General features: G+C 33.7%; 1 protein-coding gene across 1 annotated transcript; it reads right to left on the bottom strand.

Moving 5' to 3' along the window:
• Positions 1-5382: 5382 nt before the first annotated feature.
• On the bottom strand, positions 5383-15210 carry LOC138696864 (follistatin-A-like). The gene is made up of 3 exons (XM_069822319.1): positions 15014-15210; positions 10653-11510; positions 5383-5804 (listed from the first exon to the last, which is right to left on the bottom strand). Exons 1-3 carry the CDS (start codon positions 15069-15071, stop codon positions 5767-5769), a joined length of 954 nt encoding a protein of 317 aa, XP_069678420.1. The 5' UTR covers positions 15072-15210; the 3' UTR covers positions 5383-5766.
• Between the last annotated feature and the right edge of the window lie 197 nt (positions 15211-15407).

The following is a 15407-nucleotide window of genomic DNA, read 5'->3' as shown; positions in this document are numbered from 1 at the left end:
CTTATGACCGTGATATCACATGGACGAAAAATCCTTGTGGACAAACAGAATACGTGGATGAAAAGGCAGTGGAGTAAATTCATGAACATATACTTACAGATTGAGGAAAGATTAGTGTAGACGAAAAATGAGAGTAGAGGAAAAAGTAATGGAGGGAACTCATGCAAAATAAACGTCTGGGAACTATGAATATAGAGATGTTTTTATCCAATTAATAATGCGATTTGAACAGTCCATCTTATGAACTGTGGTAGTGCCAGAAAAGTTCCATTTCGTTTATTCATTAACTCTGTATTAAAAGATTGGTGTAATGTATAAAATAAGTGCTTTTTTTCTATTTTACTTTTCATATTTAAATATGAAAACATTTAATATGAAAATACTGTTATTTTCAAAATAATAAGAGTAAAAGATAAGATTATTTATAGAAATATGTTATACTGTGCATAAAGTAAAGGAATATTGTGTTGCAATGTATTATTTGTATTATTTGGAGAAAGAATGGGTAATGTTATGCAAGCGAATCTTTCGACATGGTAATAAATTAGAAGGTAATGCAATCAAAATTTATCAAATGAAAAAAATATTTTTTTGGAAATCTAAGCGTAAAAAAACAAAATGGTATACGATTTTCCAATGTATAATAGGCCTATGCTGAGGATTCGTCCCTTAAAAGGACTCTCAAATACCTCTTGGCATTTCTTACAGCTTTCTCCAACGTCAACAAGAAAACGAGTCACCTTGTTATATTTGTTCAATACTACAAATAGTTCCATTTCAACTCGATGTGGAAATTCGATTTCCTGTTATGAAAGCATCACAAATTATCATGCATTTTATTTGTTATAGAAATAAACTATTTCATTCAAGGTTAGGAAGTTTTTATACCACAAAGCTGATAGAATTTCCAAAGGAAGAGGCATATCCGTACAGTGAGGAAGCAGTACCTCAGACTTGTTTACGAGAATAAAAAATCGTTGCACCACATGCATCTATAAAACCATAAAAAATTATATTCCGGAAGTTATTATCTTTGCCCCCAGCATTATTCCTTTTTTATCTTGACCAATCTTGACACAGTGTGTTACATGAAAAAGGACCCAGTGTTCGTTCCTGATATATTCTTGATTTGGCGAACAAGCGGTTATGTATGTATTTATTTACACTGCAAGTGGGCAAGCACCCGGTGGCAGTGGTATACACAATATAAACAATACACAATAAAATTTACAATACACATTACAATTATATAATACACAATACAATTTTATACACAATACAATTTAACACAATAATAATAAAACATAAATAAAATACCTAATTTTACATTACAACCTACATAATTATGTATAGGCCCTACATAAGTTTCAATAGTCTTTCACTTTACTCTCATCTCACTCACTGTAGTGGCACTATGACGCATTTCACTGACACTTTAGCACACATTTCACTGGCACTCTATAACACATTTCACTGACACTATAGAACACATTTCATTGACGCTATAAATTATCACTGATCGGAACTATTCACTGCACTGTAAAACCATAACTTCACTGACTCACCTCGCTTCACTGACACAACAGTTCAATTAAGACAAATAATTACACCCTTATGCATACTTATAAACAGAACTACATTTAAGCTAAACATTTCTAGTCTAAGACCCTCTTACACGCTATTTTTAAATGATTTACAATTCAAACCAAGGAAGTAACTCATCAGGCTAAATAAATACATGTCACCTTAAAAAATTAAATGTTAAATGTTACCTTAATTTTAATTTGCACTTTATACACAACTTTTTAAATTATTCTTGAATCTCCATAAGGAAGGACAGCCCTCAAAGACCGCTGCAGGTAGGTCATTCCAATCATTTATAGTTCTATTTAGAAATGAGAATTTACCTACATCCGTTTTCTGTTTCCTACATTTGATTTTAAAATCATGATCGTTCCTACCATAGTACATTGGCTTTTCTAACCGAGCCGTTATGTCTACCCATGCTTTCTGACCTAGATGTGGTCTATACAATGATGTTATTCTAGTTTTCCTACATCTGTTTTCCAAAGTTTCCCATTTAAGTAAAGTTTCCCATTTAAATTCAAAGTTTCCCATTTAAGTTATGAATTAAGTTATGAGGCAGACTAGTAGCACAGTCTAGTATATACAGTCACGAAGCTCAATACTTAGTAAATATGCATCCATAGATAGTTGCTAACCACTAGGATCGCTAATATCGCATCATTACATACAATGCGAAATAGTACCGGTACAGTCTATTCTTCCTAGCACCCTCACAACTCAAGCTTCGTGACTGTATATACTAGACTGTGCTAGTGGTTTGGTTCTCTCTTTCATTTTCATTCTAAATAAATTACCGGTACTCCATTATCGCCGTTGTAATCCTCGGCGGTCTTGTGGTTCCAAAGAAAATGAAAGACATTATCGGTCCAAGACACTGGTGAATTATTTGGCAGAAAATTAAACCAATCTCTTACTATTCTGATGCTGATGGTCGCATTCACGGCACAGGATCTGGGGAGACATAGACCCTAGACTTAACTGACCGACATATTACTAGAGTGAAGATCACAGGCATAAAATTAATACCTACAAGGAAACCGAGTCTCATGGTTTAATACAGTGTTAATGCTATTGAATTATTTTGGTATATTGCAAATTAAGTAACACTTAATGTTGATAAAACCTGTGTAATAAAATTTAGTACACATACTAGTGCTCAGCTTTCCTGCAATATTAAATTTACTAGAACTGATCGCAATTTATGAATTTATATGCACAAAGTTTCTTGGCTTGAAATTGGATGATCACATGAACTGGAAAATGCACATAGTCTATATTACTGCTAAACTGAGTTCTGCTAGTAATGTACTAACATCCTTATCACTTATTGACAATATGAACACCCTTAAATGGCATACTTTGCGTACTTATTTTGTACGTATAGTGAAATATGGATTAATACTCTGGGCTAACTCATCTGAATCCAAACATATTTTTGTTTTATAAAAGAAAGCCTTCAGAATAATGACAGGTGTGCATAAAATTACACCCTTAAGGGGTTAGGCACAGCTTAAAGGAGTAAAATTTTGGAAATATGTGACTTTTTTTCCTCCATTACTGTATCTTGTACAATAATGAAAACTGGTATGTGTAAAACATTGTCCTGCTATACGATAAAATATTTTTACGATTTGACTGTGCAGTAATGAAGTGTTTCCCTCATAACTCAAAAAGTATCCAACATACTGTGATGAAATTCTTTGTGTGTATTTATGCATGTCATATCTATAATATGATGCAAAATCACTTTCTACCTTTGACAGATTGTCTGATAAAAATAAATTCATTTTTAAAAATGGGCAAATATCAGTATTTTCTTCTACACAAAATAAAAAAGATGTTATTTATTAAGGAATGTAGTTGAAAGAGCATGATATTGCAAAAATGAGTTTCAGCAATAAAATAAAAGAGGGCGAATATGAAAAAGTTAACAAGTTTATGAGTCCTGACGGAAACGCTTCATCACTGCACAGTGAACTGCCACCGTTTTGAAGTTTAAAAAAAAATGTATATATATATATATAAATAAATAAATAAATAAATAATTTTTTTAATCCTAATTTTTTTCATATAGCTGAAGGATAGTGTTTTACACATACAAATTTTCATTATTGTGAAGATACAGTAATGGAGGAAAAAAATGTTGAATATTTCCAAAACTTTTACTGCAGTAAGGTGTACCTAGCTCTTTAAAGAGATTTTCCGAAATGTATAAATCTTGACCTTACCTTGTGAGTAACGTTATTCTTTGATTATAATTCTGTTCGAAATAACGATCCTTTTATTGCTAATCATAACATTCATACATTTTAACGCAAGATACAAATCAGATCTCAATATAATTTCCTCCAATCTCAGCTGGTACAAAAAACGGAGTTTTTGCAATACTTGATATGTAAGGTAATTTTAACAAAATATATTTGGTAGTGAAAGTAAAATTTACAATTCATTTCATAATTGATATGGCAACAATTTTTGAACAGATCTGAAATACTTACAATACTAGTTTGATAGATCTGAAATGCTTATAGTACTAGTTAGAAATGATATAGCACCCAACAGAATAGTAACCGAACAACCAAACCTTGAATTAATTGATCTTTACCAGAATCTACAAATGCATTGATTACTTATTGATTGTAATGTGAAATGTGCAATGTGACATATTGTTAACATTAAGAACTGATTCAATTTAAAGAGATAGTTAATCGTAACATTGAATGATCGTACCATAAACTTGCTGGAGATATATATCTTTTAGATTTCTCAAGACAATATCCGAATAACACAGTCTCACTGGTATGAATATTAACGTTTTTATCTTAACACCACTTTCGAAACACATTGTAAGCTACTTCATACCTTACCTTTGATTTTTCCGATAAAAGTGATGCACATCGTCGTTGTTCCTGCAATAATTCCTATGTAACAAATTTATCGATTTTCAGATTTTTGCTCTATTAAATAACTTAAATAGTGATACAGCAAATAATAAAATCTCTTACATGTAATTATATTTCTTTCTTTCGAAAATTTAAGAATTCCCAGTCTTCTACGTACTACTGCCAGAGATGAATAAATGTGTTTTCCTTCATACTGAACAATTTTATATTTTGCACATGGGAGTTATTGCAGGAACAACGACGACATGCTAGACCCGCAGCTTCTTCAGTACCGATCTCACTCATTTTTACAATATTCTAGTCAAATTTTACTGGTTCATAACTATTAAATATTCAAACATTAAATTCCGATACATAAACAAGTTATAGCCTATAGCAACCAAGTCACGTGTTACTTGGATCTATTGCAAAATTTAGAAATGCAATTTTGATTTATTATTACTTTTTACATTTTTTTCAAGTATTGCAAAAAGTTATTCACTAACCACAAACTGTGACTTATCTGATCTTGAATGCTTGGAAACTTGGGCCCTTTGGGTCTCGGTTTTCCAAACTGCAATCTCGACCAGATAAGTCTTGCTTACAGTTTTCGGTACGTAATATACTATTATTATTCAGACAGAAAGTTTTCAGTGTACTGCCTAATTGTCTTAAAACTTTGAATGGTCGAGAGAAAAAGTTTAAAACATAATTAACAAAATTCGTCAATATTTATTTCTTCTATTCAACTGATGAACTGTTTATGCTTGTAAATTAAATTAATCTGCTTAATATATATTTAGGCTTAGGTACAAGTAGGCTATTATATATTTTTGTAAATTTTTTTATTTGATCCACATCTCAAAGGTACAATGTTGATATAAGATCTATGAACTCTATGGAATATAATAAATTAAATGAAGAAAAATGTATTTTCAGACCTATTTCTAATACCTTACATGTCTAGCATATTTAAATATTGCGTTTTATTAAATTTATTTTATACATATTTTGAAACAATACATAATAATTCAATACAGTTAATTATAAGTACATATTTTCTTTTTCTTTTTTTTTAATACGCGTCTTAAGTTTGCTACCATTATATGAGTACTTAATTTAAATACAATTATACCCATAAAAAGCTTGCAAACGATTATTTCTAACACAGCTGAGTCCGTTAAAAGGACGTAAACAAATGACTTAACCTTCCTTTATATAGACTACAAACAAGTCGTGTAATTTCCTGATGTGGTCTTCACTTGCAACGGTGAAACTTGATGAGCGCATGTGGACTTCAGTCACGAACTGGAGCACGCCTTTCGGCCAAATCATCTGAAAATACAACTCATCGACTCTGAGTTAATTCTAATATCAACGAAAACAAATAATATCACATTTTAGGTTATAAGCAAGGTGTAACATATTAATAATGAAATGATTTGCATGTTCATACAGTGTAGAGAGCCTAGAAACAGGTTTCGCTCATATAAATGTCGAGGACTTCGATTGTTACAGATTAAACGCGACTGTCGAGGAAATGGTATGTTATTTCTCTTGTATCGAGAGTGAGAAGATTTTGTGTTGCGTAGTAAGGACAGAAGACACAAGCTAAAAGGACATAAAAGTTAAAGCATTAATATACAGCTGACTTCATCCAGTGCAATTCAGTTTAGTTCGTGGCAACGCAGTACACATTAGGCCAACAAATCTTCATATTTATGTTACGTATATTTCGAAGAGTCCCTTACCGTGGCGTCGTGGTCTAAGGCATCCTGTCTACAGTAGGACTCGCAATGCGCACTGATTCGAGTCCTCATGGGGGAAGAAATTTTCTCCTGAAATTTTCGGCCAGTGTATGGGATTGGTGTCCACCCAGCATCGTGATGCACTTGGGGAGCTACGATAGGTAGCGAAATAAGGTTGCGAAAGCCAGCTATAACGGCTGGGGGGATCATCGTGCTAACCACAAGATACCTCCATTCTCGTTGGATGATCGTCCACCTCCGCTTCGGGATGTGGGCGTGAGACTAGCAGCCGGGTGGTCGGTCTAGGCCCTTCACGGGCAGTAGCGCCACGGATTATTATTATTATTATTATTATTATTATTATTATTATTATTATTATTATTATTATTATTATTACTATTATTATTATGTATTTCGAAGAAATCGTACAACAGTGTCGTGCTATATTTATATGGAAATAGCCTAGCTTTCAACACCCATCTGATTCAACAACCCTGAATTTAGCGAAAAAGTGAGAGGAACCGATTGATTTTAATAAGGAAATATAATGCTCATAAATCGCATTCAAATTGAAGAAAAACTCGATAACACAGGCTATCAGTCATTTTTAAACGGTGTGTAGCGAGAAAATAAAAATAGCAAAAGTTGTCGTAGCAAGACTGGAAAAATAAAAGTGAAAAGAGTAGTAAAAAAGGTGAACCCACAAGAATCGATTTTCAGCGAAAGTGGCACAAGTCAACATTCAGTAAACACAGTGTAGGTGTGCGATCAGCAGAGAAGAGAATGACTGACGCTCAGTCAGGTTTGCCAGATAGTAAAGTTAGAATATAGTACGAACCTTGAATTGAATAAATTGAATTTGAATTTAAGGTAAGGGGAATTCAAGCTAGGCGCATTCCCAAACTCACACCGGCTGATTTCACTAAAGGCTGGTTCACAATAAACCGGGAACGGAAACGACAACGAGAACGAGAACGGAAATATTGTTAAAATAAATGTATTTAAATGTGAACATTTACAATTAATTATTGTGAATGCTCACATTTAAATACATTTATTTTAATATTATTTCCGTTCTCGCTCTCGTTGTCGTTTCCGTTCCCGGTTTATTATGAACCAGGCTTAAGGTTCGCTGCATACGCAGATTTCTAGCAGGGAACCCGACTCGTCCCTAGGCCAGCCCCCCTCCACGCGTCGGCAGCCGACGAAATGGAGAAATGTTGACTGAATAATATAGATGTCTAATATGGGAAACGGGAGAACTCTGAGAAAAACACAACTGTGATCTTTTCCGCTAAAATTAACAGTATAGACTAACCTTAAAAACATCGTATTTTACTTGTTTAGTGAAAAAAATTCCCCCCTAGTCAGGAATCATTGGTTTGAATTATATGAATGTACCGCGGAATTTTAATTTATAACTATAGTGCGCCACATGCCAAAGAATGTTGAAAAACGCTGGACTATAGGATAGAAGAGTGTCCCACGAAATCATAAAAAAATACCTCGTTGAGCAGTTGTATTCAAGACTTCAGCTGGGGAAGCGATGAGATTTTCAACTAAAGCCTTATAAGAAAATGGTTGTTCATAAATTGAATAAATCGAACTAAGTGCTTAGGATTCAATTCTATCGATAGAGACGAAATTCAACATGTGTCTAGAAACATTTACAAGAAATGTGAAGTGTGCATTTGAGAGGACAGTCGACAATTCCAAAACGTATTAAAAGTTAAGTCAATAAATTACATCTCAGCCATTCCAGTTGTCACGGATGTTACATTTTTACTGTTTTCAAACTCTATACAGGGTGATTCATGAGACTTTATCGTCACTTACGGAGCTTATTTACGAAAGCATTCTGAACAAGAAATGTCATATAAACATATATCCTAATCTCAATATTTTCAGAGTTACGCTAATTTGAAGTTGTTAGTAAAATGCCTTTTTTCTTTAGTTTTAAGGATAAAAGAATATTACAAATAGAAAATGAAGAATTCAGAAGCATAATTTCTTTAATTGGCTAGTGTTCTGAAACAAAAAATTTGTTGTTAATTGCTTTGTACAATTTTTTTTTCAATTTGTGACTAAAATTACATCTTTCTTGCACACTTATCACAAAAATTGTTACAAATCATACGACTTTAGAAACTTGATTCTTTACAGTTTAATTATGCATCCTAATGTACAGTCTTGAAGAATTTACAAGAGCGGCGTGATTTGTAACAATTTTTGTGATAAATGCGTAAGAAAATGTAATTTTCCAGTTAAAAATCGGGGAAAAAAATCTGTAAGACGCAACTATGGAATTCATAACACATCTTTAGCTTCAGAATACCAGCTAACTAAAGAAATAATGCTGCTGAATAGTTCATTTTTTATTTTTAATATTCTTTTACCCTTAAAATTTAAAGATAATGGTATTTTACAAACAATTTCAAATTAGTATAGCTCTGAAAATATTTAGCTTTTGACAAATGTTTATATGACTTTTTTGCTAAGAATGTCTTCGGAAATAAGCTCCGTAAGTGACGATAAATCCTCGTGAATCACCCTGTATATTGAAAATGAAATTACTTCTGTCAACTTTCATTATTACAATCAATTTAGATCAGTATCATTTTACAGAAAAAAAGTTGTTGAATAAAATTTATTATTATTGAAGAAAATAAAGAAAAGATTCCGTCACGAATGTTACAAGGTTTGTGAACTCACTTCACACCTTAGTAAGAAAAAGAGTAATACTCAGGTCTCTATCTCAAGCAAAAAGAGATTCATTCTCATAGTGTCCACGAGAAAGCTGTGAAAATCTCATGGCATCCAATTAGTTCACAAAAACATAATCAGTAAATATTTTATAGCTGTTTCTTCCATGTCGCGGATGTTACAGATCAGTTAATTCCCTCATTTTTCAGTTTCAAAACAACTGTGACATTTGTAAGTCAAAATATTCACTTGAACTGTAAGATTAAAATTGTTATTAATCCAAAACCACTGAAAATAAACGGCAGAAAGAATAAAGTACAGAGTAAAAAGTTCCTTGATCCTGAAGCTCTGGAATTAACAGTGCAGACGCTCAAAATATTTCTTCAACAAGAGCTCCTTGAAAAACATACATTAACAGCTGATCTCTCTCTCTGAGTAAGTGCTGAAAACTTTAGGTAAACAAAACTACCTATTACCTAGTCAAGATCGCTTAGATTCAATGCTCAAATGCTCATAACACTTGTAAACTATTTTCCTTTCGAAAGTAAAACATTAGAATATTTAAATTTATAACCTTTTTATGTCTTACACTAATAATAAACAAATATTTCTGAAAAATACTTTTAATTGGATCTGTAAATAGTGTATAAGTCGCGAGACTTTATTCCCGAATGCTGACGTGCTAGAACACCGTTTAGCGGGCTGTTACTTGCCCATGCCACTTCTCGAATGGCGCCGTAATAAGCGAAACCTGTTTTAAGGCGTACACCTGTTAGGTTTAATAACAGTCTTTATGTCTCAATGCCTGTGATGACACTATTGTGGATAAATATAGTGATTATTTATTAGACACTTATATAAGTGAAGATAGCACTTTCCCGCCGAAAATGTGGTGAAGTTTCTCGTCACATTCACTGCACAATACTAATGCCTGCGAATCTTTCCATTCGGATTTGAACTGTAACTTTTACCATCATCACCCCTCATATATTTAAATTTATACAAGTCCTAAAGACATTGCAGACCAACACTTACGTAAAAATTATTACACCCAGGAAAAAAAACTCACTTGTCGGAAAAAAACAAGTTTTCTTAGAAGAGATCATGCAAGAATATTTCTGTGGACAAATCACGCTATTCGAATTTATAAAGAAAGTTTCCTATAGGCATAAAGCACTAAAACAAAGAAAGTGAAAGTGAGACTGTCTAACTTTTAACATTAATTCGTGACAGTAAGACTTAATTTAAGTTTTTTCCATGGTATCTAACTTTTGAACTTTTAACAAAGAGAACAGCATTTTTAACCACGCCAACCATGCTGATTGTCCAGTCCCAAGTCTGTACAAAGTGGGAGGGAAAATGTTGTATCGGAAAGTTGTATGCCTTTGTGGTAGTTCACATATGGCTTTGTGACAATTCACATATCTCACACTGACCTAACCGCAATTTTGTTGCAATTCACCGTTTCCGGAAATATTTTACCAGATATTCCCCTTTTATTCCTATATATTTTCGCATATTGGACATAAAATACATTTACTGTGAAATCGTTTTAAAATAACTGTTTTTGAACTGTGTTTAAGAAAATCTTATCATTCTATTGCAATATATTAGACTATATTTCACGAATGCCCATTCAGTCTTATGTTATTTAATGCTGTCATAGTTATTTTAAAATTAAACTACATCTTATTCTAAGATTTCTTCATTTTACAACATTTCATATACTTACACAACATATGACGGCAGGTTCTTTTCCCTTCCTTACGTATACAAATCGGAATTTGAAAACATCCTTCACTTGTACAGAATCCTTTCTTCATGAAGCATTCTTCACCGGGAAAACACCTGACATCCATACATGTTAACATTCTGTCATATTTTCTGCACACGGGTATTTCTTCACAGTCTCCATATTGACAATTTACTTTCTTCATATAACATTCCTCATCCATCTCACATATCACATCGTCACAAGTAACATAAGTAACTTTGGGAACACATTTGGGTTCGAAGTAACAGTCACCTTTCCGACAGTATTTTTCAATCATATAGCATTCCTCAAATTCTTTACATTGTGTATTTTCACACGTTTTAAATTGTTCTATCTCTTTGAGCCTGCATTTAGGGGTGGAGTAGCAATTGCCATAATCACAAACCGCTTCCTGCATGTAACACTCTTCATGATGACTGCACGATATATCCTCGCATGTCAAAGCCAGGTGCCGACACTTTGGCACATAGCAACAAGTTCCTTCGTTACATACAGTTCTTTGCATGTAACATCTTTCATTCTTGCCGCATGAAATATCTTGACACGTTTCACGTACGCACTGTGTTTTAAAACTTTTCTTTTTCTTAATTTCAAATTTCTTAGAGAAATATGTAGATTTGGAAGCTGACGAGCGCTGAGGTCCGTACAAGTACTGAATGGTCACTTGGTTCTTTTTTATTTTGTTAGGAGAGTCAAGACGGACTGATAACAGTTCTCTTGGTCTCATCTTTTTGTTCCCAAATATGTGATATGGTGATTCAAAGGGCATTGAAGAGAACATCTCTTTTATTTTCTTTCCATAATCTTCTGTAGGATCTGTGCAGATATAGATACACAGAAATTAGAAACTATTAATTAGTACAGTACGATTATTTAGTGCTGAAAGTCGCCGGCAATGTGCGCCTGGGTCAGGCGAGTCCATTAAGTTACGTCAAGGGATGTTTAGGTTAGTCTGTCGCCTGCAGTCAGAGCGATCGGATATCACACATGCAGTATAGCGTTGCGTTTCCAGTACAGTTAAGCTGTACTGCATTCCTTTACCGACCGTTTTCCTTTATCTCTACTCCGGAATTCTCCCCACTACTCCTATTACTTCTCCTCTTTCGCGTCGCTGAGCTGTCAGGACTAAATAATCGGTCTGTACAGTGTTCAAAGAATGAAATAATTAATTAATAATCTTGATTAAAATCTGCTGGTAATATATTACTTTATTATCGAACATTACCTGAAAAAATTAAACGTGTGATAAATTTCTGTGAACTTCCTGGCCAAAATATAGAGATGTGAAACTTCGATACAACTTCGTTACATAGCCGCATAAAAATCTGTAAAAATCGCAGGTTCTTTCACATAATAGGTGGTGGAAAAATTGGGCCATGAGATGAGGCAAATTTAACATTACTGGGTTAGAGCGTTCATTAAAAGTTCACCGTCCTCGGCCAATTTGAATCTGCGAATTTCGGATTCATGATAGCCAATAGGCTAACGTGGGCGACTACATAATATCCCTTTTATTATCATCATCATAATCATTATCATCACAATCACCATCACCATCACTACTACGTTGTCATCTCCTGCAATCAGAACTTTATAGGTATCTGTTAATATTAGCGATTAACAGCGCCGTATTTAGAGGGAGTGGAAAACTGTGCACTTGCCCAGGGCGGCAGATTTTAGAAGGCGGCAAATTTCTGGAAACTCGTACAAAAACTTAATGGTGAAATGGAACATATCTCTTGTGTAGAGTATGAATTGGTGGTTGCCCATGACAGAGCAAGCAGGAAACCTCTTGCGATCTAAAGTAGTGTTCTGGGTCTTGAAGAAACTCACTTGCAAGCTCATACGAATTTAGGGGTGTTTGAATGATAGTGAAGTAAGTACCGTAATGTTTTCAGAATAAATTATGTTTCAACAGGGGACAACTACACCGTAATAAAACCAGGTTTGTAATCAGTATAGAGATGAGAATAATTAAGCAGCAACAATGAAATCTATCTAAAAAAAAAAAAGGAGAATAGCCTATACATGAAAGTAGGCATTTAATTGATTTTTGAGGAAAATCACTTACTCCATTGTCATTCTGACCTCATTTACATAGGCTAATCATTTATGTTTATGATTTCAGTTATGCAAAAAATTGAATTGTTTTTAGGCAAGTGCAAGTCATAATTGAAGGGTTCAGAGCCATAGTGGGCCAACCGCCATTTATTAAAAACGGAGAAAACAAGAGTTAAAATTAAGTGATTACCATAATTTAACGAAACATATATCAAGTAAGATAAAGTATGCACATTAAAATTAAATGATATGTCAATCTTCATTAAATTATGGTATTTACTTAACTTCAACCCTTGTTTTCTCCGTTTTTAATAAATGGCGCTTGGCCCGCTATGGCTCTGAACCCTTCAATTTTTGAAGAGCAAAAATGTGAAATATGATACAGTATTTCTTATTACTGTAGTGTATATCATAATGAATAATAGCTTTGTAAATTTAATAATGCAACTCGTATGTAGCTTATCATATTAAGTCCATAACAATTCTTTTCAAGGACACTTTCCATATTTGCTTTAATAACTATTGAAATTTCTGTGGAATGGTATTTATATCTCTAGACTTATTACAGTACTTAATTATGCACTTTTTAATTTTATCAAAAGAAATACTCATATGTTCAAAAATATTTGTATGCGGGAGATATTCGTTTTAAGTCACAAGATGTGAAGAGAAAATATGAAATATGATTCAGTATTTCTTACTACTGTATATCACAAATGAATGATAGCTTTGTGAGTTTAATAGTGAACCTCGTATGTGACATATCATCTTAAGTCCATGCAAATTATTTTCAAGGACACTTTTCATATTTGCTTTAATAACTATTATTGAGATTTCTGCGAATTGGTATAGTACATAATTGAACAATATTATTTTTTCACATATCTCGCGACTTCAGTCATTTCCACATTTCTGTACTGCAGCAGAATGACTGTTACAGGCAATTCAATTGTTTGAAGGGATATTGCATCATGCCAACATTATATAATATATCTAGGGGCGGATTTTATGACCTAAAGATAGGATATTATGCATAAATTTATGACCTAAAAATAAAAATATGACCAATAAAATTCTAAATATGATTTTATCAGTAACACATGTATCTTAGATTTTTTAACTCTTGGCATTATACATTGATTAAAATACAATGCCCAACCAGTTGGATGCTATACTATTTAAGCAAATTGCTTCAAATATCCCCTGTCTTTAGAATAGCATGTTGGAAAAATACTGAAGAAACGAGGAGTGATCGAGGAGGAGAAGAAAGTTACGAACACTTGAAAATTGTAAAGAAACCCTGTTTTGTTGTGTACAACATGTTTTTGCTCACAGGGCCAAACAATACAGTAGTCCACACCTGTGGAGCAACGGTCAGCGCGTCTGGCTGCGAAACCAGGTGGCCCGGGTTCGAATCCCGGTCGGGGCAAGTTACCTGGTTGAGGTTTTTTCCGGGGTTTTCCCTCAACCCAATACGAGCAAATGCTGGATAACTTTCGGTGCTGGACCGCGGACTCATTTCACCGGCATTATCACCTTCATATCATTCAGATGCTAAATAACCTAGATGTTGATACAGCGTCGTAAAATAACCCAATAAAATAAAACAAACAATACAGTAGAAGCCTACCTGCTACTTGAAACCCCATAGTCAGAGCATACTTTCTTTCATTGCAATTCTTCGAAAATATAGGTATTTTAGAGCTATTCTGAAAAACTTTCATAGTATTACATTTACATTTTACCACTGCTCAAATCTCAGAAAGTATGTGTTGTAGGATCCATGTTTATTAGACATTATTTTCTTCCATGTTGAATCTTTCGTACACTACTTTTAACACTTGAATATAAATAATTGATTAAATGGCGATCTTACTCGTGTTAATTATGTAAGCATGTGCGGCTTACAGCTGTTTCGGTGTGAGGAGGATGGTGTCAAGTAACACCAAAACAGCTGTAAACCGCACATGCTTACATAATCAACACGAGTAAGATCGCCATTTAATCAATTATTTATTATTTTCTTGCTTTGATGCATACTATCACCTCCTAAAATATTCGATACTTTTTTTAACACTCTGTATATGCCTGGCTGCACTCAACCTGAAAACATTATTTTGGTACGAACTTCCTAAGATTTCTGTTGACTAAGAAAATTAAAACAAATCGTCTATTAATATTCCATTTTAATGAGAAAAGAACTTGAGTTTGTTACATTCTGGGCAGGAGCAACAATTGAGCTTGTTGAATATACTTACCTAGCAGCACTCCTAGTAAGAATGCAAGGAAAATGAAAATCCGCAATACATGTCTCATTCTTTTTCTTCCTCTGGTTCATTCGACAATTACGAGGAGCCACAAGAAAACGCAGCAAGCGAGTGTCGTAAGTGACTTAGCACGGGCACTCAAGTCGTCACACAGGAAAGCAGTTTACCAGGCTTATCCATAACCGACGGCTCACGTTTCTAATTACTCGAGGATCGTTGGCTGTAACGACGCAGGTACAACTAAATTTGTACATCTCCTTGCATCAAATGGGTCATTTCATTTCTACGGCCGTAAAAATAGAACGAGGCAAACTGTTCTACACATAACTTACCGTACATGACTACTTGTTGACACGAAAAATAACTGAAGTGCTCCCAATTCTAG

The sequence above is a fragment of the Periplaneta americana genome, chromosome 1 (genome assembly GCF_040183065.1).
Source record: "Periplaneta americana isolate PAMFEO1 chromosome 1, P.americana_PAMFEO1_priV1, whole genome shotgun sequence".
Taxonomy (NCBI): domain Eukaryota; kingdom Metazoa; phylum Arthropoda; class Insecta; order Blattodea; family Blattidae; genus Periplaneta; species Periplaneta americana.
Note: the sequence above shows the minus strand (reverse complement) of the source record. Positions and strands in the feature narration are given on the sequence as shown.

Excerpts from the sequence above, each read along its gene's own strand:
- LOC138696864 (XM_069822319.1), bottom strand. The coding sequence starts at position 15,071 with ATGAGACATGTATTGCGGATTTTCATTTTCCTTGCATTCTTACTAGGA. Across the intron at positions 11,511-15,013 it reads CTTACTAGGAGTGCTGCTAG|ATCCTACAGAAGATTATGGA; the intron begins GTAAGTATATTC and ends ATATCTGCACAG. Across the intron at positions 5,805-10,652 it reads AACCTGCCGTCATATGTTGT|ATGATTTGGCCGAAAGGCGT; the intron begins GTAAGTATATGA and ends TTGTATTTTCAG.